Below are 27755 nucleotides of genomic sequence, written 5' to 3' on the forward strand. Positions count from 1 at the left end.
GCCCGCGTTTTCAAAGAAAAACCGCATAGTTCCCGTTCCCGAGGGATTTCCGGGATAAAACCTATCCTATCTCTCAAGTTGGATCGAACTGCACATGATGTGCGAATTTTATTATAATCAGTTAAGTGGTTTAGGAGTTCATTGAGGACAAACATTGTGACACGAGATTTATATATATTAAGATAAGATAGCACGTCATATTATATAGGCAAGTACACTCCCAATAATATTTTAAAAGAAGGTACTTTAACTATAGCATAGTAATAAACAGAGTATAGCTGCAATTCTGCACACACTTTCTCTAGATACGCCACCTATATACGTAGATTCTATAGTGCTTGTCATAGATAGGCAAGTACACTCCCAATAATATTTTAAAAGAAGTTACTTTAACTATAGATTTAATAGCAACTATGGAGTTTCTTGCCGGTTCTTCTGCGTAGATACTGCTTTCCGAATCGGTGGTAAATGTTAAAAATATGTAATGACAATTCGAAAGTGCTTCTAAAAGAAGTCTATTTGGATAAATCAATGATTGAGTTTGAGTATTTTTGAGTATAGAAATATAGATAAGACAGAGAAAGAAGACTACCAGAAAAAAGGCCACCTATAGAATGGATTCTATATCTATAGCACGTGACAGTCATAGATAGTCAACTAGACTCACAATCGACTATTAAAAGAACGATCGTTCACTGTAGAATAAATAGTAAATAAAGTATTTAGTCTATGTAAATAAAGTATGGTTATTTAGAAGGCAGGCACACAGCTCTGTACGCACCTTACTTCACTGCAGTAATGTTAAAATTTAAGCGACACAATTATTACTCATTAGCGAGCCAGATTAAGCTCTTATAGAGTTAATATACGTGTAGGCAGAGTTTTGATTCGGACATTCATTGAGCAGCATTGTGAGTGTGTTTGTCATTGTAGGTCCACAGAGCTGTTGTATATTTCGTTTATGATTAATCATTTACCCTCATAACCAATTTAACAATCAAGTAATGTTAAACAACCTTTTTTTACAAATATTGAGTATACAGACTTTTCCAAAGCATTCGATCCTCTCTATCATTATGAATGAATTCATAAACTTGGTCCACTACTATTAGTATTCGAAAATCTTATCTTATTAAGTGAAAAGTTACTACTATTAATATCATTTTTCTCCCAGTATCAATTAATGAAAAATCATGTTTGTTACCTAGAGTTGAATATAAATGGCTGTTATTGACGATGACAAATTACTAAATATTTTGACTGTGAAATCACTACATCCTAAAAATACATAGCTCGTACCAGCAATGTTTGTAAAAAAATAAAAATAATAACTGGAGATTAATGGGATTTTCTTTTACACGCGGGTGAAACACTAGTATTTAAATTAAAAAATAACATACCTGTCCAGCCCTAAAGAATATCTTAGTAGCACCAAACTGATATTTATCAGGTTCAGTGACATATCTCTCGAGTACACGAGAGCAAGTCTTTTTTATGTCACTACGGTCAATTTCCTTGTACTTGCATAGAAGACGGTATCTGGAATAAAATAGAAAATCGATCAAGGGTTCAATATACTTATGGGTGTGTTTTGATGCCAAAATTCAAATTATTCATATAAATTTGATTGTTTTGAGACTATTAAAAACATTCGATAGTAGGACTATTACAAACAAGAGGAATTGATCTTTCAATAGCACATTGTAGATCATTCAAGAATATTCATTGTTCACTTTGATAGTTATTTTTAGGGCTATTTTTCAATCTTTGGTTAAAACTTATTCATCGAATAACGTATTAAACTACCATTTCAAAAATGTATTCTAATTGTCCGTATTTGACAGTTTACAGGTGACATTTTAAAATGTTAGTGTAATACTTTATTGGACGGATAAACTTTAACCAAGGATTGAAAAATCGGCCTCTCCTAAAATAATGATTGCACTCAAAGTTACGAAATAATTTATTTAGTCAAACATAAATATACAACATTAAGAATATATTACCTATTAAAGAAATCTTGATACAGCCATCTAGACGGAAAGCCAGCTGCTGATATTCTTATAGTTTCCAACACACCACAAGCTCTGCAAATAACAAGTTATATTCAATATTAAACATGTACAAAATAAAAATGTGTGCGTGTACTAGTGTACACACGTAAGAAGTGAAACTTCTTTATAACCTTATTTTTCAAAAAATAATTTACTATATGCAACTTTACAGAAATACGTCGAATCACGCGTGGTAGGGATAAGAAAAAGATGGCGCGTAACGGAAAAATGTCACGTGTAACGAAAAAATGTAACACTAAATTTTTTTCCAACCCCGATAAAGAAGTTTCACTTCAAAAATAATATTGTAATTTAACTAGTTTTGTCACACATCCATAACCATATATAAAATCCTTTATTGTTTCAGAATATTGTACAACGTAGCGGTGCTGATTCACAATATTTTGAAAAATACTAAGTGATGTACATAGAACATTCCAGAACGTTCTATTTACAAACACACCGCAACAGAGAGCGTACAGCGAAGTTTATTATTAACCGCGGCCCGCGCAATGCGATCGGTGTTCTATGCTTTTTTCGAGCCTTCCAGAAACTTCTAGAACATTCTAGAACAACTTCCTTCAGCTGGTTAACCGCCCCTGCTTGCTTGCACCGTTAAGCTGTATGAAACGTACACAGTAAAGCTTCTAGAACCTTCTAGAACGTTCTAGAACATTCTACTTACCGCAGCTGGTTAACCGCTCGTGCTGCGTCGAACTGGAAGGCCTGTTTCGTATCATTCGGCTTGATACAACGCACATAGTGCGGTGTTGTCGCTGATAGAGTGGCCATTAAAGCTGATAGAGACGCTCTGAATTGTGCGCCTACAGTTTGTTTCTGACCGGACGCACGGCGGGGAGGTTGCTGCAAGAAATAGTTAGAATTATTTCAAGAAAAATAAAAATAAATATTTCAGGACAAATTTAAGACACGGCCCGATCTGATCCCATACTAAACTTATTTTGAATGTTCTTAATCTGCAGGCGGTTGCACAAAACAAATGTATTTTAAAATATAAATTGTTGAAATATTTGTTACAACTTGTAAGAAAAATTATTAATGAGGCGATTCGATTGTAAAGAAAATAGAAGTGACTGTTGTGAAGGTTTAAGTGGGTGAAGTGATTTGACGGTAATTTAAATAGTGTTATTTCGGAAAATAGTTGTTAATATTTCATTTTTATGAATTGCAGCCTCAAATTCTCAACACTGAAATTATATGTCATATTTTGTATGCAATTAAAACGAATAATTTAATTTCCTAACTTGAATATTTTTAAAGTGCGCAAAAATTACTAATAACACAATAAAAGACGCGTTTTGCAACCCCTCCTATTTTTTTCTATTCTTTCTCAAATTCAAACATATATTTATGCTGCATTGACTTCAAAATTCCAATCAACGAAAACTCACCGTAAGACTGCCCACAGGTAAGGACGGAGTAGTCCGTCTTTTCGGCGGCGGCAACGTAGCAGAATGGTCTACTGGGCTTTCAGCGAACATGCAATGTATGAGACGACAATTTGTAGCGCCCTTAATACACTCCAACTGTTCTTCTAGAACAGTATCTCTATTCTTTTCGAGGAAACCCCCGCATTGGTACTCTACGTTGTCTGCGAAGTGCTTTATGATGAAAGCTGGAAGGGAAAGTTTAGTTATTAGGAGGGTAGACTACAATTATATAATTTACTAGCAGTCCGCCCCGACTTCGCCTGTGGTACCTACATGTTTCAACTATCCTATCTCTCAAGTTGGATCCAACTGCACATGGTGTGCGAATTTTATTATAATCGGTTAAGTGGTTTAGGAGTCCATTGAGGACAAACATCGTGACACGAGATTCATATATATTAAGATTTATTTAACAATTTAATGTACCATTACAAATAATACATAATATTAAAAGAAAAGGATAGAATAATCGGATAAATAATGACATTTTTAAATCTATGGTAGGTGTGATATTTATTTGAAGTATTATTGCCGGGAAAATAAATGGATTGGATTGATTAATATACAGGGTGTCCCAAAAAGTAGTGATGAACGGAAGCTGGGAGGTAGAGGACCTAGAGGGCTATCCGAATCACCCCCATGTATGTAACGCGATTTTTCGTATTTTCGGAGTTATGACGTTTTTTTCAATTTTTCACCTATCGCCGAGTACGATGATATTTTCACTCATGGTGATTGGTGACGTCAATTATTGCGCTAGATGCTTGATTTTTTTTTGTTTGCTAAGCTGAAAGATAGGCCGATTCAGTATGGTAACATTTACTATCGTTAGATCTTCGAATGGAATAAAAAAAAGAATTAAATGCCAAGAAAGATAAAATTACCCAGTATGTTCACCACTTCAAGGGCCCGTAAAAAAATAAAATCACATAAAAAATGTTTTCCATTTGGCTTTTAAAAACTTGCTCTATCTATAAGGTAGCTACCCCGCTGTTGCTCAGTGCAACCTGAAAATCTCCGTGTGAAAATCTCTGTGTGAAAATCTCTATGTGAAAATCTCCGTGTGAAAATCTCCGTGTGACAATCTTCGTGTGAAAATCTCTGTGTGAAAATCTATGTGTGTAAATCTCTGTGTGAAAATCTCTGTGTGAAAATCTCTGAGTGAAAATCTCTTTGTGAAAATCTCCGTGTGAAAATCTCCGTTTGACAATCTCCGTGTGAAAATCTCCGTGTGAAAATCTCCGTGTGAAAATCTCTGTGTGAAAATCTGTGTGAAAATCTATGTGTGAAAATCTCTGTGTGAAAATCTCTGTGTGAAAATCTCTGTGTGAAAATCTCCGTGTGAAAATCTCTGTTTAAATCTCGGTGTGAAAATCTCTGTGTGAAAATATCTGTGTGAAAATCTCTGTGTGAAAATCTCTGTGTGAAAATCTCTGTGTGAAAATCTGTTAAAATCTCGGTGTGAAAATCTTTGTGAAAATGTCTGTGTGGAAATCTCTGTGTGAAAATCTCTGTGAAAATCTATGTGTGAAAATCTCTGTGTGAAAATCTCTGTGTGAAAATCTCTGTGTGAAAATCTATGTGTGAATATCTCTGTGAAAATCTCTGTGTGAAAATCTGTGTGAAAATCTCTGTGAAAATATCTATGTGAAAATCTCTGTGTGAAAATCTCTGTGTGAAAATCTCTGTGTGAAAATCTGATTCTGATCTGTGAGATTTTCAATAAGTGACATTTGGCTTACAGCTGTTGTGCGTAGCAGAGAGTTATATTACGTGATGGTCATATTTTACTAAACTATATGCTTATTTATAATGTCCAAAATCAAGTAGGTATATGAATTCATTCAGAAGTATCGTGAAAGGCTGCTTATGGCCTTTCACGATGGCCAGATGTAACGCTATGAAATATCATGTAGCTGTAGGAACGCTTGCAATGATTTTTTTAAAGTATAGATACGTCACCCGGGCACGTTTTTTTATGGGATTTTATTTTTTACGGGCCCTTGAAGTGGTGAACATACTGGGTAATTTTATCTTTCTTGGCATTTAATTCTTTTTTTTTATTCCATTCGAAGATCTAACGATAGTAAATGTTACCATACTGAAGTGGCCTATCTTTCAGCTTAGCAAACAAAAAAAAATCAAGCATCTAACGCAACAATTGACGTCACCATGAGTGAAAATATCATCGTACTCGGCGATAGGTGAAAAATTGAAAAAAACGTCATAACTCCGAAAATACGAAAAATCGCATAACATACATGGGGGTGATTCGGATAGCCCTCTAGGTCCTCTACCTCCCAGCTTCCGTTCATCACTACTTTTTGGGACACCCTGTATAATATTATTTTGGTTGTTTAATTGTTTCAATAAGGAAAAAAGGAATGGTATCTTATATGTTACACGTTGTTATCTATAATTTTACCGCTTTAATATTTTATGTTATATCTAGCTGCTCCGCGCGGTTTCACCCCCGTGGCTCCACTCCTGTTAGTCGTAGCGTGATGATATAATATTACCTATAGCCTTCCTCGATAAATGAGCTATCCAACACCGAAAGAATTTTTCAAATCAGACCAGTAGTTCCTGAGATTAGCTCGTTCAAATAAACAAACTCTTCAGCTTTATAATATTAGTATAGATACAAAAATGAAATCTCTCATATAAAAAATATCAGTCACAGAACTCACCGGCATTCCCAAACCTCGGTTTCAAAAAATGCGGGTACTTCACGCACTTATCATGTAATTTCCCGACAAAGCCCATATCCGAGCCTTGTGGGACTCTACACTCTTCGTCCAAAAGTGCTAGAATACCGAGTCTATCTTCTATGAGGTCTATACAAGGCTGGTTGTCGTAGAAATCTATCATTTGCCAGGATATTTCTTCCTGTTGGATAAAATTATACATAAATTTGAATAATAGTTATAAAATAATTGAAAATGGTGCATTTAATGCTATAAAATAATCATTGGCAGTATTAAAGGTCATTAAATATGTTTTAGCAATGTAGTACAAAACGTTAATTGAATTTAGCAACTTATTTCGTGGAAATAAAGTTCAAAGTCCATTGTATCGTCAAATAGAAAACTCTAAGCAGAGTTATACACGTGTAGGCAGAGTTTTGTCTCGGACAGTTTTTGAATGAGTGAGTGAATGAATGAGTAAATCTAGATGTGTAGTATGTATATACGTAATTGTGTTTAATACAAACACAAATACAGGCTTAAAAAGTCAGTATCAATACAATTTTATTCTATTACATTAATTTGACATGACTTTCGTAGAAGAATAATGGCTAGCGCGCAAGAGCAACTTTTGTCTCCGCAACTAAATGACTATAACTACATGACTCTTTTACGTTATAAGACCTTGGAAAACGTTCAAAAAAAGACGTGTGTCACTCGGGGACTGCCGCGGTAAAGCTATTGCATGCTATGCCTTCAAGCCACACCTCCGCGCCCGTCGGAGTGGGGAGCGTGAGGTTTTTTTCGTTACGGAATTTCTGCATTCGCTCCCCGCGCTCAAGGCCCGCGATAGAAGCTATGCAATAGCTTAAAAACAAATAAAAACTAACCTTAATATATTCATCTTGTTCCAACTTGAATACGTGCGAATTGAACTGTTGCTGCAGTTTTTCGTTAGCGTAATTGATACAAAACTGCTCGAACGAGTTTATTTCGAACGTCTCGAATCCATAGATATCAAGGACACCTGTAAATTGAAAAATAAAATAAGCATGGCTATTTTGTACAGAGTCGAGGTTTTTGTAAAAAAAGAGCAATGTGCTATTAAAAATATCATAAATAACTGAACTGTTTCACACTTTACTAGAAAAAGGATCAATTATTCGTCCTGGAGCATAATCATAATGTACTTAGGCTTGGTTGTACCATATTTAGTAATAGTTAAGGTTAATGTCAAATTTAACAATAACAGTAATAGTAACTTTTACATTACAGCAAAATGGGTTACACTATCGTATTTTTGGCATAGTTATAGTTATCAAAGTCTCAAGTCAAATGTTATGTCATTTCGTATTTGACACCTGTGTCAGTAATTTAAGTTTAAAACATGGTGCAACCCAGCCTTAAAATTTATGTTTAACAGCTCGCCGTACATTCGCTTCGCTTTCGTTCGCGATAAAGTGTCTCCAACTCACTGAAAAGTATCCATAGTACCCCCCACTTACCAATAAAGTGTCTCTTGGTATTGCCAGTGTCCAGCGCCCTATTAACCGCCCGTACCAGCCACGCGAACAGCTCGCCGTACATTCGCTTCGCTAACGCGTCGCGAGCGAAGGCGGCGCGAAGGCGGTCCATACGGGACACTATCACTTCGTGCGCTGATGCTATGCGACGGTGGGTCAGCCAGCGAGATAGTTCGGCACGAGATACGCCCAGGAGCGAACAAGCGGCTGTTAGGTGCTTGTCTTGTGGCTATAAAAATATAAAAAATAATCTTATATATATAAAATTCTCGTGTCACAATGTTAGTCTGCATACTCCTCCGAAACGGGTGGACCGATTCTCATGAAATTTTCTGTGCATATCGGGTAAGTCTGAGAATCGGCCAACATCTATTTTTCATATGTACCACGGGCGAAGCCGGGGCGGGCCGCTAGTAATATATAAACTATATGCTACTATGAATAAATTAAATCGAAAAATAGGATCATAGTACATAAAAAATCAATCAGTGGTTAGAAAATCAAGTTTACAATAAACAAACCAATAAAAAATCAAATCAATTATTAATCTGAATGGAAAATATAAGAAATATGGTAAATAAATCACAGTCAGACAATTCAGGCAACTCTCAAACTAACAATCAATCAATGTCATTAAAGAAGTCCAATATAAATCTAATAAATAAATAAAACAATCAATCCACAATCCAACTAACATTCAACCAATCAATCATTCAACACGATGGAATCAATGATACATACATACATATCTAAACATAGAACATTCAACATCATTTTATTTCGTAAAAGAAAAAAAACAATAAACAAACACATTAATTTCCTTCCTTCAGAAACTCCACACACTTATTTATTAACCGGAAGTAACCTACATGTATATAGGCGCCATCTTGGTTATTCGGATCGCCGTCATCTGGCTCCGACGTCAGTTGAACGTTACCCAAATGCAAGATGGCCGCTAACACTGTGAACATGTTCTGTTGCTCGGATTCTGTTACACCTGTGAAATTGTTAATATTATATTAATAAATGTATAGTTATTAATGACATAATATAACCGGTATGTGAAATAACCAAAAAGGATATTAGAATAATTTTAAAATGTGTAAAAATACATTATAGATAAAAAATTTAACTGCATAGTTCTAATTATACAATATTTTGTATAATTAGAAATGAGCGAGGTAAAATTGACATCTTGTTAAATCAATATTAAAAACTCCATAAATATTTTTTAATTTATCAAAAGCTGTGTTTTTGGCAAGGCTACAGAAATATTGGTAAATAAAACTAAGTTTCTATAGTTTAGTAAAATTATATCAATTCATTTATTATTTAAGTCTTAAGATTAATTAAATCAACTTACCCAAAGTGGTTAAAGCATTTTTAGTCTCTTTGAATGTTTTGTAATCATCCACACCATCAATATCAGGACTACCGCCTTGATTCAAATAATGGAATGCGTCTTGATGATCTGTGAAACACATTATTTTATATTAATTCACTGTTTACAAATTAGGAGAAAAGGCTGAAATATAAAGCTTATTTTTTTTAAATAAAATTGTAATTTTCATTGACTGATCATCATATACATATTTCCATTTTCTGCAATATTGCCTCGAGAAGCAACAAGCTTATGCAATGTTTTTAAGTGGTTACGGTAAAATATGTAAAAAATAAATATCTGCATGCTTTCTGCATGTTATACATATTTACAAGTCAGGTTGATCGATAATTATATAATTCATGTTCTGTTGAGATACAGTTGATCAACAGTGTCATTTCAACATGCGTTATCAAACTCTGAGTCACGATGTGTTGCCGCTGCACATATGGTAGTACATTGTAGAATATTTGGTAGTTTATGGTAGAACACTCATAATTTCTACCATAACCTTCTAAGGTTTATCTAATTGCAAATTATATTATAGTTAGTGGCGATTTATTCACAGCAGTAGCATAAACTGGTAGAATATATTTAATAGTAGAATATTTATTAATTCCTGTTAAACTACCTAAATGAATATAAATTGCATATTGACATAAGAAAATTACTACGTAAAAATTTCTACCAAAACCTACCTAATTGCAAATCCGGCAGTTGATCCATAGCCGCCGCTGCACACAATTGGTAGAAAATATGGTAGTTCCTTTCCCCACTACTTTGGTAGACAACTCTAGATTTTTCCAGAAGATATGTCCGCATACTGGCCCCGGATATCCGGTATTGGGAATCGAAGTGGATCTCTATGAACTTGCCAAAACGGGAGGAATTGTCGTTTCGTGTCGTTTTCGCGTTTCCTATCGCCTGGGGAAAGTGGACTTTATTAATAGGAGATTAGGGTGCGTTTTGCGATGTGTGATTCAAAAATGTCTTGGAAATTAAGGTGAAATTAAAATATTTTTTAAACGACGAAATATTATTTAAGAAACATTGATATACATATTATAAATCCCTACTAATATAATATATCTTCACTACATAGTATAAAACAAAGTCGCTTTCTCTGTCCCTATGTCCCTTTGTATGCTTAAATCTTTAAAACTACGCAACGGATTTTGATGCGGTTTTTTTAATAGATAGAGTGATTCAAGAGGAAGGTTTTAGTATATAATTTATTAGGTTTTAGACAAAGCGGGCGAAGCCGCGGGCGGTAAGCTAGTATATTATAAACAAATACAACCACAATCTATTAAATGTTGATGATGATGGTGATGGTGATCACTTACCTCCATAATAGGACTGCTAGCAAGTACTTTCCTCTCCACTTGAGTCTCGCTGGCATTACCTCCGACCGCTGCGAAATATCGCATCGCATACTTTGCTGATACCGTCTTGCCAGCGCCGGACTCGCCGCTTACTGGGAATTTGTAAAAATAATATAGATAGCTCAAACAATATGTTACATGGAACAGTTTTTTTTTTTTTTTTTAATGAGTATAAACTATAAATTAATAATCATTTAAAAAACTATTTTTCATCGCTACCACCTTTTCAATGGGCTTCTAATAAAAGACAAAACTAATTTCCCTATTTTTTGTTTATCACCTAAAACTTTTTACTTGGTTTTTCGATTTACTTGATCTTTTTTTTAAACCTTTTGTGTGTATTTTTAATTTGGTCTAGTTGGCGATTTAAAGATTTATTAGTAGTTATTTCATTTTACGTTTTGTCATCATAAATCAATTATTAACCGACTTCAAAAAAAGAAGGAGGTTATCAATTCGGCCGGTATTTTTTTCATGTATGTACACCGATTACTCCGAGGTTTCTGAACCGATTTACGTGATTTTTTTTTTTGTTTGATGCGGAATGGTTTCGAATTGGTCCCATAAAAATTTTATTTTTACAAAACTTCTATTCCATCATGGGTTATTTCCATGTTTAACAATATCAATTACCTATATACCTAAAAAATAAACAATTACTTTAAAAACATACCTATGATACTCTGGTCTCGCCTCTCCCTTTCCAACTTCGTATAGGCCTCTTCTGAAACGGCGAATATGTGGGGATCCAGATCTCCCATTGACTGGCCACGGTAAGCCATAATCGTTTCGTCTCCTATAAATATGTTAAAAATAATCGTTATTATTATAAATTTATAAAGTATAGAAAAAATTTGATCACGAGGCGGGACAGTAATAATTATTGTTGGTAAGTAATGATTATATAATAGACTAGTGGTCCGCCCCGGCTTCGCCCGTGGTACCTACACGTTTACGTTTTTTTTTTCATAAGAACCATCCTCGTACTTCAAGGAATAGATTCCGCAGCGCACGCGATTACAGAATTTTTATTATGGAATTTTTACATTATTGCATTTTTGGTAAGGATCTCTAATTTTTTGAAAATGCAATATAGTCTATGTTGCTCAGTGAAGATGCAGCTGGTGAAAGAATTTTTGAAATCGGTCCAGTAGTTTATGCGTGAAAACCATACATACATACGTACATAATTACAAACATTTCCTCTTTATAATATTAGTATAGATAAGAAAAATCATTAATTAGGGGACGTTCTAAGTTGAGTTTTATTGGGTACTCTATTGTGTCCTGTGATTATAGTCGAGCCAATTTAATAGGCAACATTTGACGTCTATCAATTTTATCTTCGAAGAGAGGTAACCTGCTTAAAAACATCGATTAAAGTGAATTAATCGATACGGATTTGAAACATTTGTCAATCTAATTTATTAATTTATGATGATTTTTATTCACAAGTAATCAATGCATTCGATTCTAGATGTCAGATTTCGATTTTTAGAGTAACGTCTCTGGTATTTAAAAAGAAAAAAGGTTTATTGACACAAAATTGTAGCGACGTCAGTTCTTCAATTCAGAAATTGTTTATTATGTTTAGAATGGTTTATCAGTAAAATGAAATCTTAAAATTACTTGTATCGGTCATTATTATTATAAATATGTGGTCGTAATTGAAAAAAGTTAAGCAAATGTGCAGTTCTAACAAAACGAAATATCATGTTATTCTATGTTGTCGTTACTAGGTTACGTTGTTGAATTTTGTTGAACTGTCAAATGTTGCCTATTAAAATGACTCTACTATAATTTTACATTTATCTTTTTACATGTATATTATATAAATATAATGCTTTAAGTAGACTTTTGTTTGGTGCTTTCGTATTTTACATCAAATAACAAAAAAAATGTTAAATGAGTCTTAAAATTTTCTCAGTCAAAAACATGCAATTTCTGTTTCGATCGACTAATGCTCAGTTAAGTTTTACAAAATGATCCTTCGAGGATCAAACGTTCATATTAACTTTTACAATTTTATGCATTGTCTCTTTATTAATATTCAATACGAGACCACTACAATGTTTGATCTAACAAGAAACATGGGCAAAAATACTCAATAGTTTTTTAATTTCAAACTCAAACTCAAACATTTATTTATTCAATTAGACTTCTTATAGAAGCACTTTTGAAACGTCATTACATATTTTTAACATTTACCACCGATTCGGAAAGCAGTATCTACGGAGAAGAACCGGCAAGAAACTCCTTTTAAATCATGTCAGTTTTAAAAATTAGTTTAGAAATCTTACCATAAATAGGTAAATCATAGTAAGGGTTGATAGCCACGAGGACAATCCCGCAGTATGTGTAGATGGCATTTCGATCACAGAATCTGGAAAAATACATAAAATATAATATTATGTACTGAACTAGATAGAAGGTATATTTGGTAATATACTTGCATATACGTTAATACTGGATTTTCGTAAAATAAAAGGTTGAAGCTATATATTTGAACTAGCTTCCGCCCACGACTTTGTACGTGCATCCCCGTTTTTCCCCGTTCCCGCAAGAATTTCGGGAAATCCTTTCTTAGCGGATGCCTACGTCCTAACATCTACCTGCATGCCAAATTTCAGCCCGATACGTCCAGTGGTTTGGGCTGTGCGTTGATAGATCACTATATCAGTCACCTTTGAGTTTTATATATATAGATAGCCTCAATTAAAAATTACAAACAGGGAAGTTATAATACACTAAGCATTCGTTTCGACTCCGCCTAGATTTTATCGGAAATCGGAATAGGTAATCAATAACATAAAAAATTGACTGTCAATTATAGCTTTTACTGGTGTAAGAATTTTCAAAAAAGTTTAAGTGGTTTTTAAGGTTATAAATACAAACATACACTCTTTATAGAGTTAAGATATTATGGATATTGCAGCTATACATAACAATTAATTATTATTATTGACTAGCTTCGCCCGCGTTTTCAAAGAAAAGCCCGTATAGTTCCCGTTCCCGTGGGATTTCCGGGATAAAACCTATCCTATGTGTTAATCCAAGTTACCCTCTATATATTGTGTGCTAAATTTCATTGTAATCGGTTCAGTAGTATTTGCGTGAAAGAGTAACAAATACACACACACACATCCTCACAAACTTTCGCATTTATAATATTAGTAGGATAGTGCTAACATCTGGTTAGCACTATCCTACTAATAAAAACTAGATAGACTAAAAAAACTAGATAGTTTTATAACCTCTCTTTTAAGAATACGTTACTTTCGACACGAATGAGAAACATGTATTTTAATATTAATCTAATATTCAAATTACAGATATTCCAAAAACCAGTTACTTTATTTATCGAGGTTCTAATTATCGAATTTGAGACCGAAGAATCGAGGTCAAGGACTGAACAGTTTTGAAATTAAAAGTGTTTTTATTTAAATGTAGTTAAAAATATTCGTTATATCTTTAGGCTATACCTACGCAGTAAGGAATGTTTGTACAAGTGGTTTTATAGTTTTATTATATAATGTATTCAAATTTATTTATTTGAAGCAGGTGTTAAGGTAATATGAATCTTGGGCCACATTTTGGACAATTGATAAACGAACTTTTTAATTTTTTTGGTTTTAAATTATCAAATCGTATTTGAATAGAATTTCGAAGAATTTGAAACTTAACTTACAGGATTTTAAGTTATGTTGGTATATGTAAATATTGTGTCCCGTGGTTTTACTCGCATTGCCCCTCCCATTGATCAAACATGATGATTACCCTTGTCCTCGTACTTTATTGTACAAAAATCCAGCTTAAACTTATAAGCATGTACTTCACCAAAGATTTCTTATTCCTCAATAAAGGCTATCGGACTCTGAAATAATTTTTCAAATGGGACCAGTAGTTCCTGAGAATAGCGCGTACAAGCAAACAAACAAACAGTTCAATTTTATGTATTTGCACAGATTTTGTAAGGTATCTTAACATTTAGGTATTTTAATCATCATTAGCATTGATTTTAAGTTTTAACTAAACAACTAATGCATATAATTGAAATTGGATAATAATTTCATCAATTATAACTTGGTCTCTCTTTTGAATGTTCTTTAAAGAACATATAGGTCTATATAAATGGTTATGTAATCTAATATAGAGTTAATTGCTAATACAATGTAATATAATTGTCTCTATTAAAGACTTAGAAGATCGTTTGTGTAATAAAAGTATCACTGCAAGCGAAATTGAAACTTAATGTATTGTATTAACTTTTAAATTCGATTGTAATAACACTTAATGATTTATATTAATTATGTTTGTGCACTGTGAACTTAAATATAAAAACAAAGTATTGGTTTAATTTATTTTTTCTTATAAGAGAATATGTAGTTATATACATTTACAGTACTCCAAAGTTAATAATGCACATGCAAATCTTCGCTAATTGTCGTATTTCCGAAAACACTCGAATCATTGAATCGTAAGAGCCCTAAACAATGCACTTGCATTTTACACCTTGTTCAAAAGAAATAGAAGTCAATTCACGGTCATACACAATCAAAAACAAATCGGGCGGTAGGTGACGGTAGCCTGTCAGTCAAAAAACTGAAAAATCCGTCAGTCGTCTTTAAATATTGGTGGTGACTGCACGTATTCTCTCTGTGTGGAATTATATAGAGCTGCTATTACATACATCTTGGTTTTGTTTTTAAAGGTGAATTGAATTAATCGATGAAATGATTTACACAGGTGATGGCAGTAGGAAAAGTGAAAACGAAGAAGAGCTAAAATGTCAGAAATAAAGATAATCCCTGATTTTTATTGATTTTATTATTATTTTTTTGTAAATGTCATAATATTGAAGAATGATCAGTACTTTAAATACTTTTGAGCTGAGATTATAATGATTAGATTTACATATATGGTTTAAATGTAAACCTGTGTTTGAAAACAATATTTTATACAATACTAGCGACCCACCCCGGCTTCCCACGGGTGCAATGGCGGCCGGCCGGTACCGCCGCAAACGCTACGTCCCGCAATTTTTAAATCTGTAATATCTTCGAAAATATTCACTTAAAGTTAAATCATACTGTGTAAAGGGCCATATAGATCTATATTAAATAAACAATGTATTCAAAGTATTTAATTGGTTAAGGATTAATGCTGTATTTTTTAAAATCGCTTCGAAAATTAGCCATTATTTGTCGTAAAAAGTAAATGACAAAAAAGTTATTGTGGGTTATCCATAAGAGATAGACATATACCATCACGGACTTTTCTGTAGACCTTTTCAATGTGTATAATACTTAGTACATTATTTTGTTAAAACTCGTAGGGTTCAGCCTGCGTTTGCAATGTAAGCGGAAAAGAATGTAATTATTTACGACATCACGTTAGAAACCTAAAAATAAAAGTACTTCGCCACTATTTAATGGATGTTATTATACATATAAACCTTCCTCTTGACTCATCACTCTATCTATTAAAAAAAACCGCATCAAAATTCGTTGCGTAGTTTCAAAGATTTAAGCGTACAAAGGGACATAGGGACAGAGAAAGCGACTTTGTTTTATACTATGTAGTGATGATAAAGGCTTTGTCAGACAGGACGCGTACTTAGCGCGCGTCAGAGCGTTAAGTTGACGCCGCGATATGACGCTAAGATGTGTTCTACTACCATCGTAGAATACCGTCAAACAGAGCGCCGGCGCTAGTAGTACGCAACGCTCAGTCGTGGCGTTAGGACGCTTTAACGTCGGGTGTTGTATTTTTTTACAAATTTTATTTTAGCGTCGGAGTTAATAGGCGTAAAATAATAATAAAATACTGCATAATGACCGAAAATTTGATAGAATTGGTTAGAAAATATCCATGCTTATATAATACGAAGGATAGTTCATATAAACTATAAAGATATATCAATGAAGGCAAAATTGTGGGCACAAATCGGAGAAGAAATTAATGAAACTGGTAAGTAAAAAATTCTTCCGACTCCGGAGTTAATATCGCTGTACCTTGTTTTGTTCGTAAGTAATAATTATGTAAACAACATGCAGCTTTAATAATATCAATTGCTGTGTCCTAACGCGCGCTAAAGCGTTCTGTTTGACGAAGCCTCGCACGACGTTAAAACAGGACGCTGTAGCGCTACTACGCAGCGCTAAAATACGCGTCCTATGTGACAAAGCCTTTAATGTTGTGTTATTTTAACCTTCTTTTCTTCCATCATTACACCAGCTTCAGTAAGACACTTTAAAATTTTCCAAGTAAATCAATCCAACAAAGATAATATATTCGCAATCGTGGGGTTAACTTCGCTATTTACTTGCAAGGAATTATCGAAACAAAATCGTCACTTACAAATCAATATTTATCTCTTTTTGCACAAAACACATAATTTGACTAAATTATGCATGAAGAAAATGCATTTAACCACTCTATATAAATATCATCTTCGGACGCTCCGGGAATATGACAGTTGCCGAACAGTGACGAAGATTTCTATGCGCATTATTACTTTTGGATTACTGTACTAAGAAAAGTTTCAAATAATTGTGATAAAAGAATACTTCTTATGAGTGGACACATATTACGTAGAAACAACTTACTAAAACACTATAATAAATGGACTCTTATTTATCATCATCACTCTTATTTATCATCATCAGTTGACAGTTTTACCATAATTTATTTATAGCTTAAAAAGATTTTTACATTATTTAGGCGGTAAAACTCTCCGGAGTTTCCACATACAAAAATATACCTAACTAGCGACCCGCCCCGGCTTCGCACGGGTGCAATGCTGATACTAAATACACTACAGAAAAACTGTGAACGTTGTATATAAAAACATAGCGGCCCGCTCCGGCTTCCGGGTATAAAATATATAGCCGGGCGGCCGGCCGGTACCGCGGCAAACGCTACGTCCCGCAATTTTTAAATCTGTAATATCTTCGAAAATATTCACTTATTTCATACGGGGTAAAGGACCATATAGATCTATATTAAATGAACAATGTATTCAAGGTATTTAATTGGTTAAGGATTAATGCGGTATTGGTTAAAATCGCTTCGAAAATTAACCATTATTTGTCGTAAAAAGTAAATGACAAAAAAAAGTTATTGTGGGTTATCCATAAGAGATAGACATATACCATCGCGGACTTTTCTGTAGACCTTTTCAATGTGTATAATACTTAGTATATTATTTTAATAAAACTCGTAGGGTTCAGCCTGCGTTTCCAATGTAAGCGGAAAAAATGTATTTTTTTACGACATCACATTAGAAACCTCAAAAATAACAGTACTTCTCCACCATTTAATGGATGTTATTATACATATAAACCTTCCTCTTGAATCACTCTATCTATTAAAAAAAACCGCATCAAAATCCGTTGCGTAGTTACAAAGATTTAAGCGTACAAAGGGACATAGGGACATAGGGATATAGGGACATAGGGACAGAGAAAGCGACTTTGTTTTATACTATGTAGTGATTTATAAAATAAAATAAATTAAATAAATAATTTGTTACTTACCTAACTTTAAGGTTATGCAGCACCGCAGGCTCATGCAGGTAAGAAAGAGAAGTGAGATCATTTTGACCAATCAGGAGCGACGGATTCCGCAACGGCGGCATGCGTCTTTCATCTGTGATCTGTAACATTTTATAAATAAATATATTATTACTATTAAATTGAAAATGTTTTTGTAAAATATAACTAAAAAATGTTGTGTGGTTTTATGAAACCACGGTGAAACTGATGTTAGTGAACTTAGCAGATCATTTTTAGCAGATCAAAAAAAAAATGTGAGTTCTTATCGCGTGCAGTTGAGTTCTACAGTTCCTGATACTTTTTAGAAATAGTTCTGGCGTTTTTACCTTAACAAACGACATTTGAAAAACTACTTGATATAATGCTTCTTTTGTCTCCGTTTTTTTTATCACATCATTTAATTTTATTTTTCGATCTTAAACGTAGTAAACGTTCTCCGAAATTAACATTCATAATGAACCAAATTCTACAAAATTTTTAAATAGTTTTAAAAACTTTTGGCGCGAAATCAGTGACTTGGCGAAGCCTCTTTACTTTTACTATTCCCTTAATAATTTAATTTCCGACGGGTTATATTATTAAAGTATCTAACTATTAGGTTACATAATTTATAAAGCAATTTTTTTTTTCTATTAGAGCATTTTTATCTATATTTTTGATTTTTTTCTATTAGAGCATTTTTATCTATATTTTTGACTATCAAAGTTATAATGTCTATTTACATCGATAAAAAACATAATATTTTACATACATACAGTCTAGTAAAGCAGTTAACATTTTAAAAATATTAAATGTCGTTTGTTTATAAATGACATCAGCGCATTATCAATGCCAGGATACAGATAGTGAATTTTAATTCCGATTACGCAATTGGATATATCAATCTGCTATTTATTTATCTTTATTGTATAAAAACATCCAAATATGTATGGAATATTTGTAAAATGCAAAAGGTAGTTTATTGGTCTTACAAGCATATAAGAAAAGATTAAGACTTGGAAATTTTTCAGAACAATAATTATTCTGAAATATTTTCTAATTATATTTAACGTAAGTATTAAATATTAATGTAATATGGAAAATCATTCTATCACATTTTCACTTATAAACTGCTGAACCTATTTGATTGCATTAGATATATAGATAGGTAGAACTTCGCATACCAAAACCTACTTTTTGCCTTGATGAAACTTCAAGCAAAACTTGTAATTTGTATACATTAGTTTGACGAGTAATACCGTGACATGCACGCGAGTAATGTCAGGGGCGAAAAGCTAGTAATTACTAATTATTTTAGCAGTATATAGCAGGTTTTATTATATTTAAACTATGACAATATACTGCAACTATGTGCACTGACTGACATTTAAAATGTTTAAATGTCAAAACCTTTCATAATATGACGAAAAACAATTATCTCGTATAAAAACATGTTTTTTTTAGTTATTTTATTATTAAATATTTTTGTTTTATGTATGTTAAGTTGTAAACGGGATCACGAGGGTATATTATATTCTATGATCACGGGTAGCCGAGAGGTCAAGTGTCGCCCCGGTAAGGCGAATAACGCAGGTTAGAATCTCGCCACGTGATCGAATTTTACCTATTCTTAAACAATCTCATCTTTAAAGGTTGCAGGCAAGTTGCAGTACACACATAGAAGGTTGATCAGTGATCACATTTTTGCCCATGAAGAAAATATATCAATGAAACAGATGTCATATATCTGCCCCATAACGAATCTGTGCCCATACCCCACAATGGGAAACATCACACACACACACACACACAGACACATAATGGAACATGACAATATAAACTGTTGTTAAATCAAAGAAAATGTGGGTGGTGACGACATTCTAGTATTTTAAATTCATATAAGATTTTGTTTATTTGTTTTACTGATTATAATAGATAGATAGATACATATTTTAATATTAGTTTCGTTAGTGACCTTTACATATTTGTCATCTTTATTATATGTTTCATAAAAATATGATAAATAATTATAAGAAAATCTCCGGCATTCGAACCCGCGTCTTTCACTGTATCGTAGCAACGCCTATGTCCAATATTTCTCATTTATAAGCATTTGAATTAAAATTTTATTCATAAAAATATTTTAATCACCATACGAATAAATACAATTTTACCTCGCGTTTCCACTTAACAAGAATACAATATAAGTCGGTCAATTGGTTAAAATATTTAAGCTGCAAGTAGTCGAGAATATTTAAAAATATACATACAAAGTATTTAAGTGAGGTAATAAAGGTTTCAAACGAAAAAAAAATGTTGTGCGTGTACTAGTGTACACACGTAAGAAGTGAAACTTCTTTATGACCTTATTTTTCAAAAAATAATTAACTATAATATGCAACTTTACAGAAATCCGTCGAATCACGCGTGGTAGGGAATAGGGATAAGAAAAAGATGGCGCGTAACAGAAAAATGTCACGCGTAACGAAAAAATGTTACACTAAATTTTTTTCCAACCCCGATAAAGAAGTTTCACTTCAAAAATGTTGTATAATTTCACCCAAATCGATATGTAAGTATATCGTTTTGTAGCGCCAAAAATACTAGACTTTACAAATGGGTGAAAATTTTCAAATTATATCGCTGTGTATGCCTGTACATTTATAATTTTTACCGAAAAATGTTAATATAATTGGGGGTATTTGCATAAGTACTTGGATAGGTATTTTTCGAAACAGTTGCACATATTTTGCGAATATGTATTCTGTAGAGCAGCGAATAGGTCGTAAACAATTTTTCTAAGTAACTGGGTGATATAGCAAAACCATTTACGCCAAGATAATCAAAAAATAAGAAGAGCTTCAAATATTACAACATTCATTCACATCACAATTCACAAGACATAAGAAAAATAACTATTATTGTAATAAATAAACACGCGTTCTGTTAAAAGGCTTCCTTTTTCGATAATGACGCATTTCTCTGATTGCTCCTTGAAGTAATTTACGTAGAACATAATATATCGCAATGTCATTTCTTTGTTTTCTTATTGCATGCAAATATCTCTTACTACACCCTACTCCATTGCTAAAACTCGTGTATTTTAAATATACGATCCAAAAAACGACGAAATGTTCTAAATCCTTAACTTTTTTAAAGGTTTGCACTCTGTGGTTTATTTCTAATACTGTATAATAGATAACAGCGAAAATTCAAGTGTTTTTTAACTGACGTTCCAAAAGCGATTGAAAGTTGCCAATCCTTAACTTTTTAAAATATGTGTACTCTATGATATCTTACTACTAGTAGTAGAGTAGTAACTCTATGACATATAACCGAAAAGCAACATGCATTTTTAAACCGACGTTCCAAAAACGATTGAAAGTTCGCAATCCTTAACTTTGTTAAATATTTGTACTTTATAATGTCTACTAAGGTCTACTACCAGTAGAGTAGTAACTCTATGACGGATAACGGCAAAATGTCATGTTTTTAAACCGACCTTCCAAAATAGTTCTTAATCTTTAACTTTTTCGTACTCTATGGTTCAATCACTTGTCTATTTTTTTAAGGCATATTTCACACTCACCGGGTAAAACAAAACACCAGGATACAAGTGATTAACGGCGAAATTCTGTGGGAAAGTCGAACTCCCCCACAGAAGCCGTCCCATACCACATCCAATTTTGGCTGATGTCACTATCACACTTTCTTAAAAGAAAACAATTTCAATAACACATGCATACGACTAACTAAATGATTTCTATACGACTGCCGACACGTGCGCGGTAAGACAGCAATGGAAATTAATCTAATAACTGATTACTTAAGTAACGTTTAACCCTATTAATATGATTTAAACAAATAAGATCAATGCTACAAATGATGTACTGTTTACAAAGAACATTGAATTGTGTATTTCGCTTTATTTTAAAGGAGAGACGATAATACATATTAAGATAAGTCATTCTACAACTACACGAAATAACACGAAAATTATTATAACAAGGATAAATGTTCTTTCACGTAAAACAGTTAATCGGTTTTCAAAGAAATTTTATAGGCGATTAGTGTGGATTACATAGGCTACTTTTCACGCGATATAGTAAAACATATTGATAGTATGTAGTCGATTAAAACAAGCTTGATTACCTACATCATCGTGTTATTACGACATAATCGAATCAGGTATATCAAACCATTGATGTAGGTATTAAGGAAACTATAGGCTACTGTGCTATAGGTCATAGGCTATGGTCATTTAGAATCTAGAGTTATGTACCTTCCAATAGGAAATATTTCATAAATTGGAGGATATTTTGAATAAATTCCAATGTTTCCAGGAAATTTATCACGTTCACATTTTACAATACTCGCACTTTTCTTACATCATTTTACTATGTACTTACTTTTATGTCTTTAAAATCGAAAACAATTCGAACCATTTAAATATTTCCCGCGTAAAGTCCGTCCACACTACCACAGATAATGAAAAATTAAAACATACTATTGTTAAAAAGGATATAATTACCAGCATTCACACCTAAGGTTAGAAAACCACAATGCTACACCACAAAGGTCTTTGAAATAACCTTGTTAAAGATGTGGTTTAAAAATTAATACAGGGAACTTATATCTTTTACAAGTTATAATCAGGAAATTGGATTTCGATTGGTGTGTATGAGATTTTTATGAGCAAACGTGTTTTTTACAAAAAAAAAGTCTACAGCAGCTACAGTTCAATGAACACCGTAGAACACTAACTTATAATAGGTAACAAGATTCCGGAAAAATGGTTCATCTGTTTCGTAGTTCAGCCACCAAAAAGAGAATTTATTATAGACTGCTTTTACTTCCTATGTATTGGATAATAACCGGCCAAGTGCGAGTCGGGCTCGCGCACAAAGGGTTCCGTAGCAGCAAATATAATAAATTACAGTTAAATCAACCTATCTCAAAAACTATAAGAGATACTTTGATCAAACCAAAAATCGTTGAAAGAGTTAATTAGCATGCATCACCTCTATTTTTTTTAGAATTTTATACCCCGTAGTTATAAAAATAGAGGGGGGGGGACATACTTTTTACGACTTTGAGAGCTGATATCTCAAAAACCGTTCACTTTAAGAAAAATGTTTTTTAGAAAACTTTATATCATTTTAAAAGACCTTTCCATTGATACCCCACACGGGTATGTACATCGAAAAAAAAAATTTCATCCCTCAGTTACATGTATGGGGGGCCCCACCCCCAATTCTTTTTTTTACTATTTAGTGTCATATTTTTGTAGCGGTTCATACAACACATATTCCCATCAAATTTCATCACTGTAGTACTTATAGTTTCCGAGTAAATCGGCTGTGACAGACGGACAGACGGACAGACGGACAGACGGACATGACGAAACTATAAGGGTTCCGTTTTTGCCATTTTGGCTACGGAACCCTAAAAAGGATACAAACACGCTAAATCATGTATTTAATACCAACATTAATATTAATAGTGTATTATTTGACTTCCTTCCGTGAATAAGCAGATAAGCAAAACATAGGCATAAAATGCTGCATACATCTAATTGGACACTTCTTACGATCCTCCTCAAATTTTATAAATTCATTATTATTTAAATTTAAATGCGTAAAAGATTTATATAAATAATAGAAAAAACACGATCACAAAGCGTGATACATCTTCACCGTACTGCCTCAAATATGTATCCAATTCTCTCAATGATCAAAAAGAGTTTTTTTTTCTCTTACCTTTATCTGCCGTATTTCATTGGTATCATCTATCTGGACGATGACAACTCCAGACCGGTAATCGCTGGTGACAGTGGCGCCCTCCCACACCTTTATCGGGTGCTCCACCCATACTCGGGCTCCCTGGAACATAGAATATATTGGTTAAAAGTCTTAATCTTCTTCTTATATATAAAAACTAGCGACCCGCCCCGGCTTCGCACGGGTGCAATGCTGATACTAAATACACTACAGAAAAATTGTGAACGTTGTATAGGTATAAAAATATAGCGGCCCGCTCCGGCCTCCGGCATCGCACGGGTATAAAATACATAGCCGGGCGGCCGCAAACGCTACGTCCTGCAATTTTTAAATCTGTAATATCTTCGAAAATATTCACTTAAATCATACGGTGTAAAGGGCCATATAGATCTATATTAAATGAACAATGTATCCATGGTATTTAATTGGTTAAGGATTAATGCTGTATTGGTTAAAATCGCTTCGAAAATTAGCCATTTTTGTCGTAAAAAGTAAATGACAAAAAAAAGTTATTGTGGGTTATCCATAAGAGATAGACATATACCATCGTGGACTTTTCTGTAGACCTTTTCAATGTGTATAATACTTAGTACATTATTTTGATAAAACTCGTAGGGTTCAGCCTGCGTTTGCAATGTAAGCGGAATAAATGTAATTTTTTACGACATCACATTAGAAACCTCAAAAATAACAGTACTTCTCCACTACTTAATGGATCTTATTATACATATAAACCTTCCTCTTGAATCACTCTATCTATTAAAAAAAACCGCATCAAAATCCGTTGCGTAGTTTCAAAGATTTAAGCGTACAAAGGGACATAGGGACATAGGGACAGGGAAAGCGACTTTGTTTTATACTATGTAGTGATGAATCGCAAAATGTGTTGGTAAGCGCATAACTCGAGAACGGCTGAACCGATTTCGATAATTCTTTTTTTATTATATTCCTTGAAGTACGAGGATGGTTTTTATGTAGAGAAAACGTAAATATGTACCACGGGCGAAGCCGGGGCGGACCGCTAGTATGTATATATAAATCTCGTGTCACAATGTTTGTTCTCAATGGACTCCTAAACCACTTAACCGATTGTAATTAAATTCGCACACCACGTGCAGTTCGATCCAACTTGAGGGATAGGATAGTTTAAAGTTTTAAACATGTAGGTACCACGGGCGACGCCGGGGCGGACCGCTAGTCTACTATAAATTACAAGTACATAGTAACTCAATGTACTTAAATAATTTTGCATACAAATCTCAAGTTTTAAATAATGGTTTGTTGAGATTTTAGAGGTGCAGATAAATTACATACAAATTGAAATTTACAGTTATTTAACACATTATTGTGTCTACGAATATTTAAGTATTTTTTACAATTTACGGATAATTATCATTCTAATGTTGCAGATAATATATTTTATTATTCTTATTAGAATATATAATTTAACCAACACTCTTAAAACAAATGAGGTTATGAATTTGTTATTTTAATTGTTGGATTTAAATTCTCTTTTTCATATTTCTGATTTAAATTCTTTCAAGTTGTTGTATAAGCATGACACTTAATATAAAGGTTAACCCAGTTGTTACTATCGTTCTTTTAAAAGGACGCACCATAAATAAAATTATAATTAACAATGAGGGCATTTTTGAAAAAAATGTTTATATTCATTTGGTACCTCACGGTTGTAGGAATTGGAAAATTAAAGTGTTGTGTCGTTTTATAACAGTGGTATATTTTTAAATTATTTAAGAATTTCTGCCATTTTCCATTGATAAATCAAGTTAAATGTATTATCAATAAATTACAACCAATTACTTGATTTATTTTAAATACACGTAATTTGAAACGTGTTTTATCAGAAATATATATTACCTACTATTAGATTACATTTTATTTGTGATATTTATGCAGTTTTAATTGCCGTTCTTTTAAAAGGCCAGTAGTAATATGTACTACTACAGAGTACTTTTTTGCGCATGCACTCTTTGAAGAGTATCACAGCATCGGCGAAGCCATGGTGCCCTACTATGGCGGCCATCCATGCAAGCAATTCATAAGAAGGAAATCGATAAGATGGGGGTAGGAATTTTGGGTCGGAGAGTCACGGTTAGGTTGCATAGTTTGGTGTGATCCATACCAAGGACAATCGAATAATGTTGGTAATCAAAACAAATACCAAAAGCCTCTGGGATTGGGTGCAAGCATTGTATTACAGTATGCCGATGTACTGCGACAAATATAGGGCAAAGCTGCATTCTATTTATTTTTTAACAACTTTTTTAAGTCCATTCATTTCATTGATGAACTTCGAGTACGAGGAATAAAGGGTACTGGCACAGTACGTGAAAATCGCGTCGCGAAATGCCCTTAGCCTGCTGCCTTTGAGAATTGAAAAAGACACCACGAGGTACATTCAAGCATCAATCGACCAGAGCAGAACAAATTTATTTTGCAAATGGAATGATAACAGTGTTGTGACTGTTGCATCAAACTTTGATACGATTCAGCCTGTGTCTACGGTAAAGAGATTTTCACAACAACAGAAGAAAAATATACTTGTCGTAAAAAAAGTAAGTACGAGAAATTGGGAGGGGTGGACAGATCCGACCAGAGCATCGGTTTGTACAAGACATCTATCAGAGGCAAGAAGTGGTATTTTTCTTTGACTTGTCATGGACTAGATATTGCAATACATAATTCTTGGCAAATATATAAGTAAAAGGGGGCCATTATGATTATCTCCACATTCGTGGAAGTGTTGGAACTGCTCTGCTCGAAACATATAAGAATGAGGAACCTAAAGGTGCTAGAGTTTCCATGAAACCTCTGGATTTGATGGAAAAGATCACATCATTAGGTACAGAGACAAGCAGCTTTGGTGTATAGAATGTCACAAGAAAGCCAATTTCTATTGTCCTAAATGTAATGGAACCTTGCATCCTGAATTATGTTTTGAAAACTTTCATATTGCTACATAAATATATGTGAAATGTATGTTGTCATTTTAATATCATAGTCTACCTAATTAGTAGTACATATTACTACCGTCCTTTTAAAAGGACACCATTTTCCGAGATTTCCACGATAGATAAAATTTTTATACTATTTTCCAGTTAAACTTTTTGCAATATGGACACAATATGTAAATTTCACCTTAATATGATAACAAAAATTGTTTCAGTAACATCTGGGTTAATAACACTTGTTATTTACTTTGTATATTTATTTCACTATTGTTTATATTGCTAAGTTCAATCACATTAAAATGTACCTATTTAGTGTTTTATTTATCTTAATTAATTTTCTACTAATATTATAAAGCTGAAGAGTTTGTTTGTTTGAACGTGCTAATCTCGGGAACTACTGGTCCGATTAGAAAAATTCTTTCGGTGTTAGATAGCACATTTATCGAGGAAGGTTATAAGCTATATATCATCACGCTACGACCAACAGGAGTGGAGCCACGGGGGTGAAACCGCGCGGAGCAGCGAGTTAATTATATAATCTTCCTTTGTATATGTTATGGCCCCGACTTCACAGCAAACTGCTGACTATGCGGTTCGCATGGGAACGGAATGTGGGAGTGGTTTTGCTGTAGGTATTAGTTTTTAAGGTTTCTTAAGAATAAATATTACAATTGTATAATGATTCCATAACTCCGGTCTGCATCATGCAGAAATGGGTGTAAAAGTTTAATTTGAATTAAAATGTAGTTTTAAAGTAAATTTGGTTTTATTCCGGGGCCTGAGTTATTACATAAATGTTTGAGTTTTGAGTTGTAGCAAATTGCTATGTTTCTAAGTTTCTATGTAAACTTCATTTTACACTATCAAGGAATTAAATATTTATAAAAATATAAACCACACAATCTTTTCACATATTATTATTATGAATATAGTTTTAGAATATATGATTTTAATGTGAGACCCAGGTTCGCTCACTGCAAAGTTTGT

The 27755-nt window shown here is 33.3% G+C and overlaps 1 protein-coding gene across 1 annotated transcript in view; it reads right to left on the bottom strand.

Moving 5' to 3' along the window:
- didum (dilute class unconventional myosin) overlaps positions 1–27755 on the bottom strand; it is a 56504-nt gene that overhangs the window by 26584 nt on the left and 2165 nt on the right. Inside the window, exons 2-16 of the mRNA XM_090117380.1 lie at positions 23776–23898; positions 18020–18138; positions 12782–12864; positions 11155–11277; positions 10443–10573; positions 9795–10020; positions 9079–9186; positions 8585–8712; positions 7698–7944; positions 7083–7219; positions 6196–6394; positions 3467–3690; positions 2740–2918; positions 2007–2087; positions 1401–1539 (exon numbers count right to left, since the gene is read on the bottom strand). Coding sequence (XP_089973506.1) covers positions 1401–1539; positions 2007–2087; positions 2740–2918; positions 3467–3690; positions 6196–6394; positions 7083–7219; positions 7698–7944; positions 8585–8712; positions 9079–9186; positions 9795–10020; positions 10443–10573; positions 11155–11277; positions 12782–12864; positions 18020–18138; positions 23776–23898 — 2247 coding nt within the window. The remainder of the gene's footprint in view (positions 1–1400; positions 1540–2006; positions 2088–2739; positions 2919–3466; positions 3691–6195; positions 6395–7082; positions 7220–7697; positions 7945–8584; positions 8713–9078; positions 9187–9794; positions 10021–10442; positions 10574–11154; positions 11278–12781; positions 12865–18019; positions 18139–23775; positions 23899–27755) is intronic.

The sequence above is a fragment of the Colias eurytheme genome, chromosome 28 (genome assembly GCF_061535395.1).
Source record: "Colias eurytheme isolate Ceu_HAF_F1 chromosome 28, ilColEury1 Martin Lab GWU primary, whole genome shotgun sequence".
In the NCBI taxonomy this organism is placed as follows: domain Eukaryota; kingdom Metazoa; phylum Arthropoda; class Insecta; order Lepidoptera; family Pieridae; genus Colias; species Colias eurytheme.